The sequence below is a fragment of the Ambystoma mexicanum genome, chromosome 5p (genome assembly GCF_040938575.1).
Source record: "Ambystoma mexicanum isolate Mex_15411 chromosome 5p, UKY_AmexF1_1, whole genome shotgun sequence".
Lineage (NCBI taxonomy): Eukaryota > Metazoa > Chordata > Amphibia > Caudata > Ambystomatidae > Ambystoma > Ambystoma mexicanum.
In genome coordinates, this window is record NC_090930.1 from 787282647 (window position 1) to 787307674 (window position 25028).

Below are 25028 nucleotides of genomic sequence, written 5' to 3' on the forward strand. Positions count from 1 at the left end.
CGGCTAGGGGAATATCCCAGGCTTCTAGAAGGACTAGCATGCTCATGCAGAACTCACAGGCAGTGTGGTTTTACCCAATAATAGATGCCTGGCATGTCATGCCGACGGGGTGAGATGTAATGCAGGAGCGGCCTGCACTGTGGTCGGGAAGCCCGGAAAGACCGTAACCCAAGGAGAAGCTTTGTCCGGTGCTGATTGGCACCGATTTCAGATGCGGCTGAGACAGTGAAAACTCGGAGGGGCTCCAACTGATTTAGTGATATTGGCAGGTTGCGACTGGTTGACAGAGGCGGACGGGGAAAAGGGTTGGCGCACTGACAGTCTGTGCGTCCTCTCCTGCAAATGTTAAGGCGGGTGGGGCAGGTTGGGGTTACCCCGGATACGAAACAGGCCGGGACCTCACTAAGAGAATAGACAAAGGGAGAGCAGCTCGCTCACAGTGCGCTGCGGCTTGGCGAGTAGCAGGAGGTGCGGCATTGTGCCTTATGCTTGGATCACAGTGTCTTTGCCCCTGCTGCTTTCTACGTTGTGTTCTGTGGAAAGGCTTTTGAAGGCGTCCAGATACACAGTGCTGTAAGCAGAGAGACTTAAGTGGACTACGGCAGGACTAAAAATGTGCGATTGTTAGTGGTACGAGATACTGTGGTGTTTGGAGAGAACACCACTTCGTTATAGCAAACACCCCTTGTGAGGATAATTACTTTTTGTATGCGGTTCTGGTGCATAGAATGTTTGATCTCTGCTGCTAGAGTTATCAGGGGTCCTCAATTTGTAAGATCCTGAATGGAGCTTTGATTACCCAGTCTGTCCACCCCATCCACTGTTGGTATACATAACGCCAGATGGGGCCGACACAGCATGACTCCCTGCAAGATGGCCAAGTCAGATCGACACCAGTCAAATCTACAATTCCAGAACCCTTCCCATAGCAAGCAAAGTGCAACGCAAGATTCTGGGACGGATGCAGACACAGACATACAGCACAATACATATCGGGGTGCTTTACAGGATATTAAAGTGATTTTAACAGTTACAGACAGGCATCCAGTCTTTGGACAGTAAGCTTGACACATTGACCTGTAAGGTAAATCACACGAAGGTTCGGCTAAAGAAACATGGTGATATATTAGATAAGGCTCAAACTCATCAGTCTACAGTAGAGGATTTAGCTACTACGACATCAAAGGAAATGTCCCAAATAAAAAAAAAAACACTAAGAACTATCGGATAAGCAGGAGGATCTTGAATCAAGATCCTGGCGGAACAATCTGAGGATAGTTGGGGGTCCCTGAATTGGCTACGTCCAGGTCAATGGAACTTTTAGAGGAATCCATCCTACGTGAGCTGCTGAGTTGGGATGGCTTTTCTCTGCATATTTGGTGGGGCGGGCTCATCGTATTCCTGGCGTGAAGTCACCTGTTACTGTGCACCACCCAGACCAACCATTGCCAGGATGCTAAACTACAGGGATCAGGACTTAGCATTACAACGCTCTGGAGAAGAGGGAACCCATATATAACAATGTGATCAAGTTCGTCTCTTCCCAGACTTCAACATGGTCCAGGCCCCCAGGAGGGTATTTGTGGATGCCAAGAGGAGACCAAGAGAGAAAAGTCTAAAATATGCAATGCTTTTCCCAGTGTGGAATATAATGGAAGGGCGCGGTTCTTTCAAACCCCTAAAGGTTTGTGATATTATGGACTCGACAGCAAGTAGTCCCATGACACAGAGTAGGAATAACCATGGCGGCTCCTCAGGCGGGGGATGGGGGTCTCTGGTTGACTTGCATGTGGGATTGTTGCTTGAAAAGATAGTTATTGCTGCTCTTTTCTGAGGCGGAAGTATATTTAGCGGCTGGCTAGGGTGCCTGGGCCTTGAGTGGTGCTCATGCGGATACGCAGTTTGGGCACTAATTTAAAGGGTTGGGGTTGCTGGTGGGGGTGGTATGAGGGGAGTTTGTCAGGTTGGTTGGTTACATTTTTGTTGTCACTGACAACATGTTTTATTTACATCCATGATGGTACTGTGGATTTCTGGGATTGTAGGCGCTATGGTCAGGGGCAGGTTGGGTGGCCCATATGCTTGATAATGAGGACAAGTTGTGGGGGAGCTTATGCTGAACTCACGCATCGCTCAGGCAGACAGTTTTAAAGGTTTTAAGGGATGGCTAATGGGGGGGGAAGATTAGGACTTGGAACGTCCAGGGACTTAATTGTCCATCGAAAGCTCGAAGGGTATTGTTATACATCTAAAGACATCAGATGGATGTTGCATTTTTTACAGGAGACACAGCTCACTCCCTTGGATGAAATTAAGTTTTCTAAATCATGGGTCTGTCAGACATTTCTCCTCCTATTCCAAGTATTCCAGAGGAGTTGCATTACAGTACAGGGGTGGTGGGCTTTTGCCTCATTGACAATCGGAGCCCTGCCTTCAGAAACTTTCACAACTTCAAAGGGATGATAAGCGGTCAAGTCATCACAATGGTTAATTATTATGGGCCCAATACCGAATCCCTGGACACGTTAGAGTGGATGGAAATGCAATTATTGAAGTATTCTTCTAGTGTGATTATCTGGGCAGGGGACTTTAACTCCGTAATAGACTACACTGGAAAGAGCAGATGAGATAATAGAGTGCTTTCTAGAACGATGCAGAAACTGCAACAGATCTGCTCGACTTGTGAACTTATTGAGGTTGAGAGACCATAACCGAAGCATGAGGGGATACACATATAGATTATGCGGTTCATCAGTCAGCATCCCGACTTCACTATTTTCTTGTTTGACATAAAGGTAGCGGTTGTCTCATACTGTGTGATCTTATCTCATACTCTGATCATGCAGCAGTGTCTTTGCTGGAGAGGATGGGGAGCAGAGGCATCTGGGTCTTTAATACTCCCCTGAAAAGACTCCTGAAAAACATGGCTTCAGTTGGGCTCTCATTTTTAAACATTTTCAAGAAAACTGGGAAACCATGGCCTCTCACCGTTATGGGATGCTTTTAAACGAGTTATTGGGTGGGGGGGGAAATTGTATTCCAAAAGAAGCTGGCATATTAAAAAGTATTACATCTCTGTCAAACGCTTTTCTCTGCAGGGTGTGCACTAGCCACCCGCCATTGGCCAGTGAATTTGGACTCTTGGTGAGTAAGAAAGGGTGTGCTGTGCATGTATCAAATTGAGGTGGACATGACTATGGCTGGCTAGTAGCTTGCATCTTGAATGTTGTCAACCTATTTATTTGCCTCCAATGTGAAAAGCCCAGACTTATTTTTTTTGTTTTGTTTTTTGTTTAAAGCGTGGATCTAGCTAGAGAGCAGCAGAGCACTATACAGAGTGTGTGTAGGTAGCATTTGGGCTGGCATCTTTTAACAGTTGTGCAGGACTGTGAGTTGAGGTCCGAGTGCTTTGGAATTAGTCCTTGGTCAGATATTGAAAAAAACATGTTTTGAGAGATCTGCAAAATTGGAGAATTCCGAGCAGACACCAGGACAGAGTTCTGGAGGGTGGGTGCGTGACAAGAGAAGGATTGTTTACGGGTCCTCTCTTTGCGAACGAGTTGTGATTCAAGTCTCTTGGTCGATTTGCTGTGCAAGGAGTGTGTGCCATCAGATATGTGGATTGCATCTACCAGGTACGCTGGTATGCTACTCATGACTGCTTTGTAGATAGATGCAGTCTTGAACAGTATCCTGGCCTGTAGAGGAAGCCAATGTAGTTTGCATAGAATGGGGGTGATTAGCTCAGATTTCTGTGCACCCATAAGACCTGCTGCAGCGTAGTGGACTTCTTTTAGTGGAGCCAAGTGAGCACAGTATCCCCCCTGCCCCACATCGATGTGCGAGAACACAAGGGCCTGCACTACGGTCTGGACATCCTACAGCGGGATGAAGGGTTTGATTTTTTGAATGGTGGAGGTTCAGAGCCAGGCTGTTTGTCCTTCCAGAAACACATAGCCAAGAAGGCCCGGCCTGCTGTCAATGGTAAAGCCCCAGGACGTTGCTGATTCTGAGAGTTGTGGATCAAATCCTTCTAGTAGCTCATCATTGAGCCAGTGTTGGACTAGTAGTTTTTTAGCAGGCAGACCGATAAGGATAAACTCAGTCTTTGATGGGTTTAGTTTGAGGTCGGCAGTCGACATACAGGACTGGATAATGGCTAGGTAAATGCAAATTATGTCCTGCACACCATTTGCTCTCATGTACAACTGAGTATCGTCTGTGTATTGGTGGATGGCTTGGAGAAGAGTGCCCAGAGGCTTCCTGTAAAGGTCAAAAAAGCTTGGCGAGAGGATGAAGTCTTGGGAGACTCTTGCAGGAGACCTAGATTTGGTTAGAACAGAAGTTAATCTGGGTGGCCTGGTGCCTGCCCAATTAGCAGGTAAATCAAATCAGGACAGTGCCAGAGAATCCCCACCTGCCAGAAGAGAGACGGATGCGGGGGTCGATGGTGCCGAATGCAGCCGAAAGGTTGAGAAGGCATGAGTCACCCTTATCCAGGATTTAGAAGGCATCATCCATAACCTGGATGGTGGCCATCACGATGAAACACTGGTGCAGAACCTTGACTGATAGTCATTTAGGAGGTGGATCTCTGCACCTTGTCATTTATGTAGGCCAGCCTCCTTGTGTGGCCTGCTGCATTCCTCCCTTGGACAAATCCTGCTTGATCCCATGTCACTAGTGTCACCAGGACCAAACCATTGTGTTTAACCACCACCCATGTGTACATTTTTGCATCAGGGTTTATTTGTGCAATGTTACAGTATGTTGGTCTTTTTCCATAAAAAAATATGGTACATCCTGAACAGGATTACACATTTTATAAGATGGCAGATCAAAGTGGGAAGGAATCATTTGTATAGAAGGTAGTGGTGGTCATGTCATCTGAACCAGGACTTTACTGCAAGTTCTTTGACAGAGTCTACAGTTTCCTCACTTATAATTGGCCTTTCAAAGGGTTTTTGTTCCTCAGAAACAATGTAAAGCAGCCCCATCCAACTAAGGCTTTCATGCAAGAGCACAGATTGTTAAACGTGCTTGAAGTGGAATAATCTTTAGCAAACACTGCTGTTTCTCTTTTCCCACCAAAAGTACTCTACTGTAACCATCTGAACAACTATCTCATATCTGTACTTGCAGCAGCCTTGCCAACAGCTTTCCACATTTAGACCCTTATACCTGCCTGCAACCTAAAAACCGATTCTTAAATTATTATATTTTTTGGTTACCAGTGTTTTCAGTTGTGTTCTAGTTTCTTTACTAAGGTCAGTGACTGATTCTTTGTTTAGCTTCCCATACAAAGAGCTGATCTCCAAGGGCATTCTTTGTAATGGGTTGACAGAGTCTGGGCTTCTTAGCCTTTTGAGTAACATTCCATCTGAGGAAGGTCTTCAAGGTATCTCAATTATTTCAGCAGGTTATTCTTACCAGGGGGGATTAGCACGCACCAACACCTCAACCATTACATTTGCATGCTCCAAAGGCTTTCCACTCACCCCCATCATGGCCCCCAACCTTTGATGAGGTCAACGCACAAAGCAATTGCATCAATGCAGCAATGAACCGCAGAGTAATACCTTTATTCGGGTATACATATCTCCAACCATCCACCACTTGTACCGATTTTTGCTTGACCTTTAGTTATGCAGTAATTGCTCTAACTGGCAAATAAGCTCTGGGATTCGACCTAGGGATTTCTGGATGCAAGACTATATTCATGTCTCCCGCCAGTATCCCCTACCCATGGCATGTTTTCAATGACCTGCAGAAATTCACTAAGGAACTGCTCTTACCTAGGTTTTTTGGCATACAGCAACATCAGTGTGGCTGTCTCATCTGCCCCCGCTCCACCAAATCTGCCTCGTTCAAAGTACTATTTAAACTTCTTTGGGATTAATGTTTCTACTGCAAATTTGCGCTGCCTCTTCAGGAGAATCTCCACTCCTGCCATATTTTTTGCTGCACAGGCAAAGGAAAGGGAAGAATAATCCCTTGAAAACTCTTTGGGCATCTCACTGAAGGAGGGGAGTCTTCTGTAGCTTAATTATCTCACTTCAGACACCTCATATTCTTACTTAAAGTGCAGCTATATTTTCATAACATCATAATTAAGTCCCACCATGTCCATGCCCAATTGCTTGGACACCTAGTAAGCAACATTGTGCATGTGAGACAAATCCTGTATTCTAAAAACTGCAAATCAATGCCTTATGTACTCACGAGCCCCTCCACCTCCCGATTTTCCACAATTACTTTGTCTGAAATCCCTAGACCAAGTAGCATGAATGTGAGCCAATCACCTCCTCGCCACATCCAACGCTCACAGCAACCAACTCTGCATCCAATCTCACAACAGGCTGAGCAACCACAATACTGCATTTCTCAATAGCCTAGAGCACAGTCTCTAATGAGTTTTTCGAGCCAAACCGCCCAAATAACTTTGTCTTTTTCATAAAGATCTGAGATATCAGGGTGTGTCTAGCTTATGCCCCCATTTCCCAGAAGTGGAACCTGCTATGAGCCAGCCATTATGCACAACCTTTGCAAGGGGCTAGTCATCTCACCCCCCCTCCGCCTCATGTGAATCCTGCTGAAGTTTTAGACCTTCTACCATGTGAACAGCTCCTGTTCTGTCCAGGCATCAAAACTTAAGAGGCCCATCAGTATTTTTTCTGGCTTTGCCGCAGTACTCCAATTACTGCTTTCATAACCTTCCCACGTCTTAGCGATGGTCAGAGTGAAATCATGAAATAGTTGCATTGACCTATCCGAAAACTCATGGTGGGTTTACTCTTTGCAATTTCCATTCATTTCTTTGGTTTGAAAGTTGTGCATTTTTGCCAGGAAGACAATCAGCTGCATTCTTGCCTTGTGCCTTAGAAGGCAGACTTTGTGCTCTCTATGCACGTCATATGTCATGTCTGGAGGAGAATTCTAAACTAGCCAAACATTTTGGACAAGCAGCCATGCAAATTCTTGACCTTTGGAGCCCCCCTTCAGCGTTTTAATGTGGATGGTTGCCCTTCTAGTTCCGTGCTCACATTTACCTTGAACAGCCATTATCACTTTTTGAGGTCTATACCTCTTCTTGCACCGGTACAAACACTGAGCGCAGTGTGGAGTGGTCAGCTTTACAGTCCAACACACTCTTACTCCCATGGTCTTAATTTCTTTAGCATTTTATTGTATGGCTTTAGTTAATTAATTTCTCAGTGCAGTTATTACATTTTTCACAAATTCCTTGAGATCATATTAGGCTTGTGCAACAAGGTCTCCAGATGCTCTTTTTTCAAGTGCCACCAGCCTATACCTCACCACTGTCTGGAGCAGATCAAAGCTGGACTCTCCTCGCTCACCTGAATCAACCAACTGTGTGGGTTAAGATGTTTTGATTGTACAAGCTGCCCGAATCTGGCTGCCCGCTTTTTTTGTGTTTTCTGAAGGGCATGTGCTGCAGTCCCAACCACTTCCCACCGGAATAATAGTCTCCCAATCTGCTTCTTTACCCCTTACATCAAGGGGTTCTTCCTGGAGGGTGAAATGGGTTCAAGGATATTTGCATTTCTTTTCTTATATATATTTTTATTAATATTTTCAAATAAACATCTTCACGCCCTCCCTACCTCCCTAGCCAGAGTCAACATTCCAGTATGTGCTTGTTCAGATCGGCAACAAATATTCTTGCTTACATGATATTCAATATCCTTAAGTTATGCGGACACCATTGTTGAACAAAGTCACCATTCAGGAAGTCCAGTACCCCCGCCCATTCTTGTTGAAATATGCCCTGTTCCCCCTTAAGGTATGTCATCCACTCCAAATTAACCAGTCTCTTACCCCTGGCGACATTTTCTGTTTCCAAGCACTTGCAATGACCAACCATGCAGCTATTACCATTAACATAAAAGCTTTGTTTTGGGACTTAATGGGTAGGCAGTTCTCTGGATCAAACAAACCACACATCCATTCCTTAGGGGTCCATAACACTACTGGGGAAACCAATCGTTTTATCTGATTCGTAACTTCTTAGCAAAACTTCTTCAACACTGGACAATCCCACCATGTATGGTGTCAATCTCCATTAACACTGCATCCTCACCAACACCTATACCTGGTGGTCGGGAACATTTTTTGTATTCCTTCAGGGGTATGCCATTGAAACATACTCCTATACCATGCTTCCCTTATCTGAATGGGCCTCGTTAATTTGGGGATATTTCTCCATAGATGTTACCAGTAATATCTTGGGACGTCCATATCTAAAGTCTTTTCCCATTTACGCATGTATCCCCAAGCCTGTCCCTTCTCTTCCATCAGTATAGAGTATAACTTTAACACCATTTGTCTATTCCCTGTGAAGTGGTAATAAACTTCTCAAATACCGCAAGTTCTCTCCCCACTGCCACATACGCCCCTGATCCAGCTAGCCAATGTCTCAATTGATAATTCAACCAATCTTTTTCCAAGAAGCCAAATAGCGGTTTACATTCCTCAAACATATAAATGTCCCCTCCCTGCATCATATGACACATCTCGGTACATCCAGCTTTTCGCCATTGTCTAAACAAACCCTGTATCATCCCTGGGTAAAATTGTGGGTTCCCAAATATCGGAGTAAATGGAGATGGGCATGTGGACAAGGCTCCTTTATTAGCCAATCCCATTTATAAAATACTACTGCCAGTACCCGACTAGCCTGCGTATTTGGAAGTCTATCCTGTCTAAATAGCCACTATACCCCTTGCAGCGGACACCCAGCTACCGCTCTAAGCATTTGTAGCCATGATTTCTTAGTGTCCCCTGTAAACCATTTGCGGAGTACCCGTTGCTGTGCAGCCTCATATTTTTCAAAATTTGGCAGGCCCACTCCCCCACTTTCTCTGGGTGCCATCATCGTACGAAGTGCCACTCTGAGCTTTATTTCACTAAATAAATGTCTTAACCTCTTTATTCAACGCCTTAAAATAAGACAACAGAATTTTAACTGTGAGAGCTTGAAATTTATAGGAGTACCCCTGGAAGAGTCACCATCTTAATGGTAGCTATCCTTCCTAGCCATGACATTTGAAGCAGAGACCATTTACCTAAATCCTCCTTCACTTTCTGCAATAATTGTGGGCAGTTCCCATCAAACAGCTGGGAAAAGCCCTTAGTTAGATTAACCTGAAGTATCTGAGAGCTATCCGCCACCATAAACCGAGTAGGAGGACAATGCTTCCTTCGGTTGTGTGGATAGTCTTAATTCCAAAAGCTCCAACTTCCCCATATTAATCTTCAGACCCGCCACACGTTCAATGTTGGCCAATTCTTCCAACAGTGTTGGTGTTGATCTTTCTGGTTCCAATAGCGTCAACAGCATATCATTTGCAAAGGCCACAGTCTTATGCTCCACCCCCCCCCCCCAATGGGATACCCTGTATCGTCCCACTCTGACTATATAGAAATGGTTCCAAATATATGGCATAAAAGTGGCGATAACGGGCCCCCCCCCCAGTGTGTACCCCTACCTATGTTTTTGCTACGAGAAATTTGTTAATCGCCAATCTCATCATTGGAGCCTGATAATTAGTCTGCACCATCCGTAGAAACGTGGTCCCCATTCCCATCTGTTTAATCACAGTAAATAAAAGGGCCATTTCACGTGATCAAACGCCTTTTCGGCATCTAATGAGGCTAATGCCGCAGGGATCTGTTTTACAACAAGTTATTCAATTAGATGGGTTACCCTCCTAAGGTTCTCCGAAGTCGGTCTTCGCAGTATAAACCCTGATTGGTCAGTATGTATGAACTCGGGTAGAAGCTGCGCCAATCTCGCTGCCAATATGCTAGTAAACAGCTTTGCATCGATATTTAGTAAAGTGATGGGTCTATCTGACCCGCATTTCGTCGGGTCTTTAACTGGTTTTCCAAAAAACACCACCTTCGCCTCAGACATAGTTGGTGTCACAGCCCCTTTGACCCCATCATGTTAAACAGCCCCTTTAACTTCAGGACCAGCTGCCTCGCATATCTCTTATAAAGAACAGCAGGAAACCCGTCTGGTCTCTGTGCTTTATTTATTGGTAACGCTCTTATTGCCACCATCACCATCCTCCTCGCTAATTTCCCTATCCAAGTCCTTCCGCCCCTCCAAAGTTATTTTGGGCATGTTCATCTCACTTATCTAGCGTTGCATTTTTGGATTATCAGGGTGACTTGACAAAGATAGTGATTTGTAGAATTGAGCAAAAGTTTCGATTATTTCCTTCATCAGTTACTATGGACCCGTCTAACTACGATATTCGCTGTACCAGCTTTGCAGCCTCCATACCTTTCAATTGTCGAGCCAGCAATTTATCAGATTTATTAGCTCAAACATAATATCTTTGTTTAGTTATGAGTAAGGATCCCTCTGCTCTTCGGGTTCGTAATATATTCAACTGACTATTCAATTCCTTCTATTTATTGGTGAATGCCCTTGTTCTATATTTAGCTATGGCTATTTGGGTGTCTCGCACTTGGATCTCTAGTTCTCCTATCTGAGCCCTTTGTTTCTCCCGCTGAACTCTAAGTGCAATAAGTTCTGCCCAAATATTCGCTTTAAAAGCATCCCACGTAAATTCAGACAAAACCGAATGATTGTTATTAGTAGAGAAGAACAGGTTACTTACCCCCTGGCAACCTTCTTTCGATTGGATGCTCCTCCCACATATTCCTCATTTTATGCCATCTCTCCAGCTTTGCTGCTTCAGAATTCTTTTTTGAGAGCGGGCGCTGTATACAGTGTCGTCAAGTAAATGTCCTTCGAGGGCATCATTAACATAAATAGCGCATGCAGCGCCCATTGCCTTCAGTTCTATTTTTCTTTTCCCCTCTGAAGAGGAATTACCAGGCGTAACCAAGACCGTAGGGTTACAAAGCGTAGAGGGTAAAAAAACGAAAATTGTATGGAGGGGCGATGAGCAATACGTGGGAGGAACATCCAATCGAAAGAATGTTACCACGGATAAGTAACTTATTCTTCAAATGGATTGTGTCCTCCCACATACTCCTCATTTTATGATAGACTCCCAAAGCTAAATTTGGAGGTGGGCGTACCAATTACATTTAAATCTAATCATGGACAGAATGCAGGACAGCTTTTGCAAAAAGTGCTCACTGACTGGAGGAAGCATCCAGACAGTAATGTTTTACAAATGTATGGATAGATGACCAATTGGCTGCTGAACAAATATCATTTATTGGGACACCCCTTTGAAGAGCCGCAGAGGTTGCCATGCTCCTTGTGGAATGAGCCCTTAGGCCTTCCGCGCTAGTCTAGCATTCACCAACAGCCAGTATAATCCATCTGGATATTGTTTGGTGACCGCAAGTCCCAATTTGGGACCAGTACATCCAATAAAAAGTTGATCAACCTGGCAAAATTTAGCCATCCTGGATATATAAAAACAGAGAGCCCTTTTTGGGTCCAATCTACACCATAGGTGTGTCACATAGAAATGGATTGACATTCTTAGCCTTGCACCAGTTGCTGAACTTCCTCTTGCGAGACAATCTTTGTGGAAGACTCAAGGGCAAATGGACAGGTCAAGAAGGTCTGGGTACCACGTCCTCCTGGCCCAATCCAGAGCAGTTAGGATAATGGATTTCCCGAAATGTATCAACCTCTCTATCACATCAAGAATGACCGGGACTGGAGGAAATGCATACAGGAGTGGAAAACCCAGTCTACCACAAGCATGTCTCCTAGAGCTCCTCTTGGGGGATATTCCCTGGAGCAGTACTGTTCGCACTTCCAGTTGACACTGGTTGTGAACAGATCCACTTCAGGGGTTCCCCAAAGGGTGAAGATCTCTTGAAGGACTTCCTGAGCTAGTTCCCATTTGTGGGAGACTGTGCTCTGTCTGCTCAGAGCGTCCGCCGCCGTGTTCTGATCTCCGGCTAGGTGAACTGCTGACAGATTCCTTCTTGAATGGCCCAGAACTGCATTTCCTCTCTGCACAGAGGTAGTGACCCTACACCACCTCTCTGGTTGAGGTAGTACATGGCCACTGTGTTGTCCGTCATTATCAGGACATTCTTTCCTCGTACAGAGGGCAGGAAGGACTTCAGCGCTAGTCTGATTGCCCTCAGCTCCAAAAGGTTGACATGTAGTTTGGGCTCTGATGGAGACCAACGACCGCTGACTGTCAGATTGTTGTGTGGGCTCCCCACCCCGTGAGTGAGGCGTCCGCCACTATCGTTACCTCCAGCCATGGTTGCCAAAAAGATTCTCCCTTCAGAATATTGTCTTTACAAGCCTATCCACAGAAGGTCCTGAGCAACTCTGCTCGGAACTTGCAGTTTGACCAACATCTGGCCTAAGAATTGGGACCACTGTGTCCTGAGAGCCCACTGAAGGGATCTCATTCTAAAGTGGGCCTCTGGCATCAGGAAAATGCAGGATGCCATGAGACCGAGCAACCTCCGAAAATCAAAGGCCAGAAGATGCTGAGCATTTTGGAATGGTGTTACCGACTAGGCTTTCACAGAGGAAGTATCCAGGGTTGCTCCAATAAATTGGAGTCTTTGGGATGGTATCATTTGGGACTTCTTGTAATTGAGGGAGAAGTCTATGGAGCGAGTGGCAAGTGATACTGAGATGTTCCCGGGCTTGCTCGGGTGAACGAGGCCTGAACAGCCAATCGCCAAGGTAGGGGTTGACGTGAATCCCCCCAAAAACCCCTCGCGCCCCCCTTCTCCCGAGACTCACTGCCACTACCGCCATCAACTTGGTGAAAACCCTCGGGCGGAGGTCAGCCCGAAAGGCAGAACTCGAAACTGATAATGAGAACTGCCAACCGCAAACCTCAGGTACTTTCTGTGCTTGAGATGGATTGGCACATGAAAGTAAGCATCCTGAAGGTCCAATGATACCAACCAGTCTTGGAGTTGGAGAGCCTGAAGGATCTGAGAAAGGATAACCATCTTGAACTTGTCCTTCCTGAGGAACTTGTTCAAGTTTCTTAAGTCCAAGATGGGTCTCAATCGGGAATCAGAAAATAAGGGGAATACCAACCCTTGCTCCTTACCGCTACAGGTACATGGTCTATCGCACCTTTTTCTAGCAGGGTAAACATTTCCTGCACAAGGAGCAGATTGGGAATTTTGACAGAGTTGTATCCCAGTGGATGATTAAGGCCTTTTTTAAAAAGGAAGGCAGTAACGTTGGGCTACCGTTTCCAGTGCCCAGCCAATCGTTCAGATGCAGGGTCTTGTGAGTCAAGGCATCAGAGTGGCTTAGAGGCGGCTGCAGCAGCGGCTGAGGGTAAGGTTGCCGCTGCTGGGGATGATTTAGCGCCCCTTCCTCGTCCACCACGAGGAAATCTTCTCTGGCCCCTCTGTCCGGCTTGTCCTCTTCCTTTTCCAATTGAGGGGTAGAAACAAAAAGGACTTACCTCTCAAGGAAGATGAGCCCGAATTGGGTTATTGAGGCTGACTAAAGGCGGCGCTAAGGGATTTAGCAACCGCCTTTGTGATCTGCAGCTTCTCCAAACTCATCTGCCTTCCTGCCAAACCACCTAGAGCCGTCAAAGGGCATTTTGGAGTAGTCTTGACGGCACATCTAGTACAAACCCAGACTTCCTCAACGCAAATCTGCCTAATACCGTGCTAGCAGCCATGCATCTGCTGATGCTGTCTGCAGTATCCAAACTGGACTGGAGACATTCACTCATTGCCTCCTTACCATCCTTAATGATCGCCAGGAAGCCATCTCTTTCTTCGCCTTACGGGATGTGTTCAGCCGCCATAGCAACACAGTCCCACAGGGTAAACATAAATCTAGACAATGTGCAAGTCACATCAGTGGATTTAAAAGCCATACTACCTGCAGTGAAAACTTTACGTGCCCAGGCATCTACCCTCTCGTCATCCCTGTCAGGGGGTATGGAAGTATAAGCTGACAGTCTGGTTGACGTAGCTGCCTGAACTACAAAGCTTTCAGGAGTGGGATGATCAGTAAGATATTCTGGGTCACTGCTGGAAGGTCTGTACTTCCTTGTGAAGTTTTCATTAACTGCATCCGCAGTTTCCCAGGTCTCCCAATTAGCAGAGACTTTTTTCAGCAGACCCATGTGCAATGGTTAAATCTGGTCTTTCTTGTTTGAATGGTGGTGTAGGCCTACTCCATCCCATAAACTCAATGACCTTTCCAGTCAGCTTTCGATAGGATGAGTCAGCATGCTCAGAGCGGTGAGACCTGCCAAACGAATTCTGGCGAGGTATCCAAGCCACTAGCTGACTGGCGATTATCATACCAATCTTAGTCTTGATTCGTCAGAAATAAGTTCCTGTGGCACATGGGGGTGCCAAACTTCAGACTAAATGATGGTGTATCATCAGAGGGTTGGTCTTCCTCATGCATGGTTGAAAGAGACTTAAAATAGTATTTTTTATGCAAGGGTTTATACACCTAGTCTTGCATGGCTTCAACTATGTTTGAAGGATTGATCAGATTGAAGGTCTGTTCATAGCACCTCAGATGTGGCACAGAGATCAGAGGAGGAGGAGCAAAAACCTAGAGCCTGGTGACTCGATTTAAGGGATGCAGATGCTCTGGTAAGGGTGGGGAACTGACATTGGGTGTACTAACAGGCGAGGAGTGCCATTGGAGTACACCAAATACAGAGCAAGGATTCTAGCGGAGGGATAAGGGAAGTTGACGTCGACCACTGCTTCGAAACTGGTGCCGTTTTAGCCAGTGTAACTATTTTGGTGTCGACTGCTCCGGCTGTGTCAGCAAAGACATCAAAGTTTTTGACGCCTTGTACTTCACCGACGGAATCACAGTTGGACTCTGTTCTCGACTCTATGATCTCAACGATTTCTCGTTGGATTGAGAATATTCTCAATGTGACACCGGCTTTGAGCTCGGCTTTGAAGGTTTAGCCTCCAACTTCCCTTTGACGTCCTTACTCTGAATGACCGGAGCATGGCTCTTTTGCTTTTCTTTCGAGCGGGTCGAGGCCGCATTCTAGAAAATTTGCAACATCACTACGAAATGTGTCCCACTTTGCAGGGGAATCTGATTTCATAGGACATCTGATTACCTCCCTGGAGGAATAACTCAAGGTTGAAGGAGACCTATGGCGTCTCTTCTTTGCCTTCTTAGAGGAAGAATACTAAGAGTGCCACGATAGACTCCTCGATCGGGACCTTTTTGATGTTTTGCACCAGGAAGAGTCTCGACTCACCAGTCTTTTTCCCTCTTCGAAGGGGACTTCGATGCAATCCTCCCCACCACCAGTTTACATCTACGCTCCCTGAGAGCTTTCTCAGTCATGGCCTGAAAGGACCCACAGTCAGCGGTACGGCGCCCTGAGCCCAGACACCACAGGCAGACGGAGTGAGGATCAGTAATCGAGATTTTTGACCCGCAGTCCTGTCATTTTTTTTAAACCTGGCTTGGGCATCAATGGAGTTGAAGATGACATTTTCTCACGAAAATTGTCACTGAAGTGTGCCGTAATACACTCGAAGTGTTAGCTCGGAAGAAAGGGACTGAAGCCAACAAGCGCTGTATGCGCTATTTATGCTGATGACGTTATTTCCAAGTTGTGCAAGACTCTCGCCAGCTGCTCTAAGAGTTTGCTATTCTGCCGTACCACCTCTGACATCTCCATCAAACCTTGCTCACTGACATTGACTCTCCCCCCCCCCCCCCCCCCCCCCGAGTTCTTTCATTTTCCCTTTTACTTCCATCAACGAGGATCTCAATTCTTCACATAGTGATGTGAATTGTAGTTGAAAATGATCCGAGTCTACCTTACATCTCCCTTAAGCATTCTTTGAGGTCTTCCTTGCTGAATGCCATTTCACAAAATTCCAAGATATCCTTTTCTACCCCTTCCGCAAGGTCTTGTTTTCCTATCCCTTTATCTCCACCTTGTTTCCAACACCTCTCGAGCTGACCTTGTTCTGCATAAATTTGCCTCCCATCCCCTGGGTACACTGGCATTAGAAATCGTTTATCCACTCACTCTGGTATGCAATTGTCCATCTCCTCTGATGCACTCAGATTCTATTGGGCTTACTTCTTTATCTCCACTCTGTACGACCTTACCACTTGTTTCTACTTGTAATTTGTACTTCAGCGCAGCTGCTCATTATCCTTCCATTAAATTCCCATGCTGGAGGGGAGTGCTACCTACACCAATCAGAGGAAGTCTGCATGCAATTCTTTAAACATCAGCCTAGCTGCTTGTTATCTTTCAGTTGTATCCACTGCTTGGAGGGAAGCCCAACATACACCAGTTTGATGAAAGTCTGGAAATCCGCTATTACCGCTAGTAGGTTTAGGCCATATCAAGTGCCCACAGTCTCTTACCACTGCCTCATAAGCACCTCTCGTGTCCTTTTCTACCTATTGCTTAATCTCCTGAGAGGATTGACTTTTAAGTGCATTCTGTTACCGTGAGCTTATTAATTCCCCTTAGGTCTCTGCAGCTCTGCGTCAGATATATCACTTTGCCACCTTTCTTTTGATCAATAGTTCCTTCCTCACAGCTCCTTTTAAGGGAGTAAACACCTTAGCAGAAAAGCCGTCGACACCAAAATAATTAGACACTGGCTAAAACGGCACCAGTTTAGAAGCAATCTTCGACGTCAAACTTCCCTTATCCCTCCGCTAGAATCCTTGCTCTGTTTTTGGGGTACTCCAATGCACTCCTCGCCCGCGAGTACACCAAATGTCAGTTCCCCACCCTTACCGGAGCATCTGCATCCCTTCACTCGAGTCACCAGGCTCTAGGTTTTTACCACCTCCTCCTCCTCCTCCTCTGATCTCCCTGCCACATCTGAGCCACTATGAACAGACCTTCAATCCGGTCACAATTTTACATCGCATAGGTGTGCCATCCTCAGTGTTCCTTTGCACCTTCCGAGGGGTGTGCCCTCGCTATCCCCGGCGCTTAGCTCTCACATTGTGCACCGGCAGATCCACTTCATGAAAATCTGCCTCTCTGCATACCTGAGCTCGGGCTACTCCCCTACCATTGCCTTCTCTGCTGCTACAAACAAACTGGCTAGCCTTTCACTTGGGCGTTTTGTTGTTCACGCCCAGACTGCACCTTTCTCAAGGGGCTGAAGGCTCCAATCTTTTGATCTGGGGGTCTATGCTACGCTTATCAGACTCCCGTCTTCTTTCACATGACCGACCGGCACAAGACTCTCGGATGTGTGGTCTGCTAATTCGACGGCCCGGAGCGGAGGAAAGGACTTCACGTCCTTATTCCCCCGGTGGCCATCTTTAAAGTCCCAGGTATTTACATTTCTAAACAGTGTGTCCTTGCTGAAGGGACAGTGGCAAGGGCATGAGCAGCAATGTGCCAGTCCGCCCACCAACCCTGTGGTTTTCTTCCTCATCCCTGTGGGCTGTTGCAGGTCTTTTACCTTCTCATCCATTCCTGAATGGCTGCACAACCCCCCCCCCCACCCCCAGTTAATCAGGCGCAATCAGGGGAAACGTCCCTGCCATTTTCTTTTCTGCTGAGCTCAAGCGTCTCTCATCTACTGCCTCCAGATTAAAACGCTATTCTTCGGTTTTCCAGTGATGTGGTGGGCTCGAGGAGCAGAGCCTGCCTCCCAACTTCCATTCACCTCAGTGTTGTTGAGGCACCACTCCACCTGCCATTTTGGTGTACATCATGGGAGGGGATCTTTTCACTACTCCGGATAGCTTCCCATCAACATGTTCTCATTCCATGCACCTTCAAGAACTAACCTCGCGTCTCATTCCTCTGCTATCTTCTCCATGCCTGCTTAGTGGTATTTTGTAATACTGTGGCCTATAAAATGTCGCATTTAAGAAAATAGCAAAAGCGTCTCTACGCTTAACCCCTATAGGTTTATCATAGCACCTCTTTTCTGCACAGCTTCCAAAGTAATACTTATTAATGAAAATAGATTAAACAATAGGTCAGAGAAGAAAATAAAGTTATGTCCTAGAATTAATTAGTGGGACAACCTGTACAAACACACTTTGAGCATAATGGATTGTAAGAGAGAAGTGTGTCAAGGACAGTTGCTGGGAACTGCAGGCCGAAGGAGGACAAACAAATTAACTGGAATATTGTGGATTAATCTTGTATTTGTGAATACAATTTTCTGAATCGACCTTGAAAGTCATTAATAGCACTAGCACAGACAAGGGACTCTATAAAGGGCGGCTTTCTAGATACATTGTAATCCTTGCCATAGAGTAAATCCATGTATTCTTAAACGCTGCTTGCCAGAATGACTTCCCATTGGTAAGGAAACAGGCCACTGTATAAGATGGAACAAGTGCACCTCATTGCGTCAGACGACGAGAAATACATGTACATTTCTTTCATGCTTCATAACAAAAACCGGCACATTTTTACAATGCCTGGTTCTGTATAGATCAGGGGACTTTAAAAGGTGAAAGACAAAACAGAAGAAATAAAATACCCAACATGTTATGTTAGTAATGAGAAGTAAAAAAAAAAAACAAACCCAAGTACTTCTATCCAAAACAAAACATGAACCTCTGATTTTTAAAGATTGACATCACAAAAACGAAAGACAAAACGCGTTTTGGTTAGAAATGAGGTTATTTACACAAACTATTTCGAATGCATAGTTGAGCATCTAAGGTGTCTTAAAACAGAACGGTTGCACTATTAAGATTAAGTACATTTAATAGCATGGATTAACGCAAAAATAAAATCAAGACAGCAGAATAGAAAGATGTGCCACCAATAAAAAGGTGCCACCTCATAAGAGACTGCGGTCCATCCATGTAAATCAACGCGTAACTAAAGTCCTCGATCGTCTAAAACAGTTTCCCAATCTCATGGGCTCTTGGCTAACCAATTAATGCATACCCAACTTTGTACATTTTTTTTGTAAAGGCATGACAATTTGTCTCACAAGTACAATATATTAAAAGGCTTTAAAAACATGTAATGTACAAACCTGCATTGTTTCAAACTACAAAACCGAAGACTTTGGATAGTAGATTAATTCCTCTTCAGTTGACCAAAGGTAAAATCAGTCATTTGTCATTGCGTACAACGGACACATCTCTATACAAAATCACATCTATACCTGCCCAGATTGTCCTTTCAGTACACGTTTTAGCCTTTGGTCAGGAGCATCTTTTATGGCAAAATTCTCATGTGCAACAATGTCCTACTTAAATCATACGAGTTATTTATGGCTGAACGGCACTTCTCACATGCATATTACAGTTGCAGTACTAAAACCTGAATGGACGGGCTTTTCGCCAACAATGGGGCCTCTATTGTTTTAGGACCATGCACTCCAAACCCTCTTTGTATATAAAAAAGCAGAAATGTACCATGCTATGCCCTTCACATAGTTTTAATAATTGCTCCACTACCCCCGCCCACTCACTCACCACCCGCCCAAAGCAAACCTGGTATCCTGTTCCTCTACACACTAACCTGCTACCTCACCAGTGGGAATTTCGCTCCATGGCAGCTGTGCACCGCTCCCGCCCGTCCACTGTTCCCCCACCAGCAGAATGTTCACTCCATCGCTCCTTTCGCACAGCTCCCACCAACCCACCCTCCCCACCATGTCCCGGCCATCATGCCAACAACTCCCAAACCACTCAGCCGGAAGCATACCGTCCTCACACGTCTGATAGCCCCCCTCCATACACTTAATTGCTTCCCCACAGTGCCAGCGATTAATTTTCTGGGCCACTTCTTGTTCCGGTGCAGTTATTTAGGTGGCGCTTCATAGGCGGTCACTTTAAGATGTGGCCCAGGAAACACGGTCTAAAGACTAACCACTGAGTTGGCCTGTCCGGTGTATAGAACCTATGTTGCATGGCACCCTCACGTTCCTGAGGCCAGCGCGTAGCGCTTGATCTATGCACCAGACAAAATCTTTTATCCCCCTTCATTGGTTTGTTTGTGGGCATGAGAAAAGTAGCTTTGGAAAAGGTTCAATCCCTCCACTGCTAACCCAAACTCACAATTAAGCAATCAAGGAGGACTTTGGTGCAATGTAAGAATACAATGGAACATACAGAACCTCAAAATGGGACCCTTTGCATCTTTTGGTGTTCTTCCGTTAAGTGAAAAAACACGAAGCGAAGCATCTTTAAAATAAATTGCCTTACATCTACAGGAGAACAAAGTGTACCCTTGCAATCATCAGTTCATATTCATTGGACAATGACTCACATGACCAACAAACCAAATTCAAAGTTTTATCTTGTTAGGTACCAGATGACATGTACGATGAGATGTGAAAGCAAAGTTAGTACCTTCTCAGCAATGTTAATTTAAAAGATCACACCACAAACAGATACGCTCATCTGATTTGTAACAAAATCGACACATGAAAAAAAGCAACTTTTCACCCAAACACGATAGACATTTCCATGTTTTTCAAATTGTATTTTTATTAGTTCGGTTTCTTTAACAAAGTTAGTCACATATCTCAATTCGATGCAGCTGAACCTAGTTGGATCAACATGCAAGACAGGCAATAAAGAACCTTCGAGGACAAAACGCAACAAAATTAAAGATTGAAGGAAGTGGAAAGGATCAGCCATGCCTTTACATTACGCCAAGGGTTTGCGCACCTCAATCTCTAAGCAATATTGTGGTGCGTGAGCTGCGCTCAGTTCCCTACAAGAGAAACTGTACAGGGCAAATCACAGCACCAGCAAGTGATGGCTGCCCTTGATACAAAAGTGATGCTCAAGTCCACAAAAAAGTGAAAATATAATTTTAAAGGAAGCAGTTACAAAAATATCATCTGCTACTGTATTAAGCCTTTCACGTCCATACAACAGTTTGAAGGGTGAAACTCCCTGCCTGCGTTAGTTGAACTCTAGCACCAGGAACCTATGGGTCGATGCTGTACTGTGTTGCACATGCATGACGATGGGTCAGTACAAGTGGTCAACAGTGCAGGCTCTCCGTGTGGATTATGCAATCAAATTAGTCATGCAAAAGGAATCTTACCACAGGGCTGCTCCGCGCTGAGCTTGCTCTTGACGAGTAGCCACTGTATTCAGAGGGCTGATGGTAAAGTTGCCAAAGAGAAATATTTTTAGAATATTCAAAAACTCAGTTCTACAAACATTTTTTTCCACAAACAGACAGGATAGACTTACAGTGCGGGAAGCGTACGAGTTATATATACCATCACCATAAAGTGAAGCCTGAGGAAAAGAGTAAACAGTTTAGTTTTTGTTGTTCGAAAAGGTATTTTCCCACGTTAGCACTGGCTGGTTCAACGAGAACAGTATCCTAAGGCAGTTAGGCTACTGAGCAAGCTATACAAATGGGTGGTGCTTAATGAAGTTAAAAATGGTCCACCCAAACGGCAAAAAATAATGGTCCACCCAAACGGCAAAAAAGCATAAGTTCTTTGGAGAGGCAGACATTTCTGGATAAAAGCCCTGCACCAACTCAACCCCTGTTTTATCTTTAAAGCAGCATGCATTTGCAGAGTAACCAAAACTAGTTATCTACGGCTTTCTAAATCCATCTTCTCATTTTCCTTAGTAATGCCAACCGTTTAGTCATACTTAAATCCAAAATAACTTCTGACAAACATGCACCGGTTTCTACCTCTTAGTCCGCAGTCCTAGTCAAGGATGACCAACGTTAGTACACAGTATGGGATACATTACTGACCGTAATCATATTTCTGATGCTTGTATCTGCTTAGATTCACATGCCCTGCATAGTCCAACATCTAGTGGAAGTTGCAGAGTATTACAAGATTTGTTTTCAAAACTCAAAAATGGACGTCGACAGGGCGTGATTAGTAATACTATCCCTAGTGTGATGTGTACTGTACCCATGGTCCTTCATGCGTCGAGGTCTCTCAGATTGTTTGACATGAGGTTGCATGAAGTATAGTGTAAAAACAGATGTTGTAAAGCAGAAACAGAAAACATCTGTGCGCTTTCTACTCCAGTAGGTGAGGAAGGATGGGCGTATGTGAATCTAAGCAGATACAAGCACCAGAAATACGATTACGGTGAGTAATGCATCACTTCTGGAGCTTGTGGATATGCTTCCATCACATGCTCTGCATAGATTAGCAAGCAGTATCTGGAGAAGGAGGTGGGAAGTTAGACGGTACAGCGACAAAGATGCTTTAGGACCGCTTGTCCCACCTGTCAATCTGCTTTAGAATGTATGTCAATGCAGTAATGTGTGAACGTATGGATGTAACTCCACGTAGCAGCTTTGCATATGGCATCTAGAGGGATGTTTGCAATGAAAGCTAAAGTAGGCCCTGTACCTCTGGTAGAGTGTGTCCTTGGTGTAAAAGGGAGAACAATTTTGGATAGGCAATAGCAGAGTTGTATGCTTTTGACTATCCGTCTGGAGATGGCGGCCTTTGATATGTGATCGCCTTCTCTACCAGGCACTATGGAAACAAAGAATTGGCCTGTTTTCCTTAGGGGTTTAGTTTTGTTCACATAGTACAAGACCGGCCTCGGTACAAAAAACGTATGGAGGCTTGTTTCTGCTGAGTTGGATGGATTCTCTAAGAAGTGGGAAGTTCTATGGACTGGTTTACGTGGAACTTTGAAATGAACTTGGGTGAAAACCTAGGCTGTGTGTGGAGGACAACCTTGTCCTTGTGTAAAGAAAAAGGCTTCTTGTACCGATAAAGCTTGTAGCTCACCGACTCGTCTTATTGAGTTGATAGATACCAGGAATGCAGTTTTATAGTTAAGATGCTTTAGTCTTGCCTTGTGCATAGGCTCGAAGAGTGGCCCCCGTGAGCTTGCAGAGCACAACATTGAGATCACAACCCGGGGGAGGTTTGGAAATTGGGGTATAGCCCCTTTACCCCTTCCATGAATGCTTTGATGACAGGGACCTTCCACCACGACACCTTCAGTGAAGTGGTGTAAACCAATAGGGCTGCCAGATGTATCTTTAGGGAATTGAAAACTAGATCTAGTAAGTTAAGCATATAGCATAGAATTTTAGCTGGAGAACATTCTAATGGGTTTAGTGATTGTGATGTGCACCATATCACAAATCTCTTCCACTTATTAAAATAACAGTGCCTGGTGTTGGGTTTTCGTGCTTGTTGACGATATCCATACACCGTTGTGGAAGGTTTAAGTGGCCAAACTATGACTTCAGGAGCCAAGCTGGCAAGTTCATGGATTGTGGGCATGGGTGGAGGGATGCCCCCTTGTGTGTGTCAACATGCTGTACGGGCATGGGAGCTTGATCGGGTCGCACATCGGCAGTTTGAGCAGATGTGGAAACCAAGGCTGTCTCGCCCACATGGGAGCAACCATCTTGAGCACCATCCTGCTCAGGAGTGGTGTCAGTGGGGGGGGGGGACAAAGCATAAGCACATTTCCCTGACCAGTTCATCCACAGGGCGTTCCCCTTGGACCCTGGCTGGGGAAACCTGGGTACAAAGTCTAAGCATTGAGCGTTTTCCTTTGTGGCGCACAAGTCTAGTGGGGGTGACCCCTTAGTTGAGCGTTTTCCTTTGTGGCGCACAAGTCTAATGGGGGTGACCCCTTAGTGAGAATATTCCGTCTAGGATATCCGTCTAGTTGCCACTGGTATTCTTCTGGTAGAGGGTGTCTGCCAGAGAATTGAGTTGCCCTGGAACAGGTTGGGATGTTAGAAACATGCTCCACTTGAGCGCCTACCTCCATTATCTTCAAAGGATATCTTCAAGGGATAGTTTGGACAGACTTAGAGAGTGTGCCTCCCTTCAGATACAACATTGCAGTGGTGCAGTCTGAAGACCTGCACTGTTTGACCCTGGATATGTTGCTGAAAAGCTTGAAGATCTTTAAGGAATGCCAAGAGCTCCAGGAAGTTGATATGTCTTTGGGCACAAGCAAGTGTTTTAGGAGATGCAAAGATGCCTTTCGATGCCTGTTTTTCGGCGCGCTAAAGAAGGGGCCTTTTTATATGCGGTGTCCGAGCCGACCTTTTAGTTCGGTTTTCAAGAACGTCAGTAGGCGAAAGCGTGCGCGATGGCTCAGGGGACAGTGAGGAATCTGAGGCTTTATCCCCGGTCACTGCATGGGCCTCGACGCTCGACAGTGTCTGAGAGTCAGATGTGGGGTATGTCTTTAGCGTGTTTATGCCTTTGTGCCGTGGCTGCTGGGTGTTTTCTCCATCACAGGACCACCGACCTGCTTCTCGGAGTCAGGGGCCTGCACTTGGGGTCCACCCTCCACGTCACTCATGACTTCATAACTGCCCTCGCTGGAGTCTACCGTCATGACTATGGGAGCCTCGGCCTGCAAATTGTGAGCGGCCCCATGTTTCGTCCATCAATCTTTTAGGGTTTTCAGCTGGAAAAGCTTACAAGATTTACAGTCCTTTTTTCAGCGTGATCCCTCAGGGGACAGTAGTTGCACACGATGTGCAAGTCTTTCCACACAAATTTATAACGGCAGGAAGGAAAACATTTCAATTGGGCTTTGTCCATTATGTATAAACAGTGCAGTTGGGCGAAAAGAGAAGAAAGAGGATAATAGAACAAAAATTCTCTAAGAGAGTCAGTTTAGAGAACACCCCCCTCTCTCCCTACTGTTCTGGCCCGAAGCGGCCCATGATGCCGCACCTGGGCATCGATTGATCAGTCGTCAAGGCACATGGAAGCAAAGAGAATTTTTGTAGAAATGTTCGTAAATTAAAATTAACGGAGCAGGATTGTTCGAGGGAACTTAGTGAGAGGTGGGAATTTGAAACATACCAAGGAGCTTTGAACAAGCTGTAGAAGTACAAATGCCAAGAAGATGTGGGTGCCAGATGTAAGGAACTCATGGTGGCAACAGTAAAGACAGACATGTGATCACAGTTCAAGGGTGTTTATTGCACTGTAAAGGAAGGTTGGAAAAACACTCCACCTAAACCTAGATCTAAGATGGGAGCAAGCGTCGACCATCTAACAATAATAAGCAAGTCCTAGTAGTGTCTTGTCAAATGAAGAGCATAGACTAAGAAAAATCTATTGCCAATCCTTACGCTAAATACAAAAGTGTAAGAATAGTC

At 45.3% G+C, this 25028-nt stretch overlaps 1 protein-coding gene across 3 annotated transcripts in view; it reads right to left on the reverse strand.

The window, feature by feature from the left end:
- Positions 1–25028, reverse strand: part of LRRFIP2 (LRR binding FLII interacting protein 2) — a 1092194-nt gene that overhangs the window by 555861 nt on the left and 511305 nt on the right. For all 3 annotated transcript variants that reach the window (XM_069613205.1, XM_069613206.1, XM_069613204.1), the window contains 2 exons: positions 21140–21187; positions 20988–21044 (listed from right to left, as the gene is read on the reverse strand). In XM_069613205.1, the coding sequence (XP_069469306.1) occupies positions 20988–21044; positions 21140–21187 (105 nt within the window). The remainder of the gene's footprint in view (positions 1–20987; positions 21045–21139; positions 21188–25028) is intronic.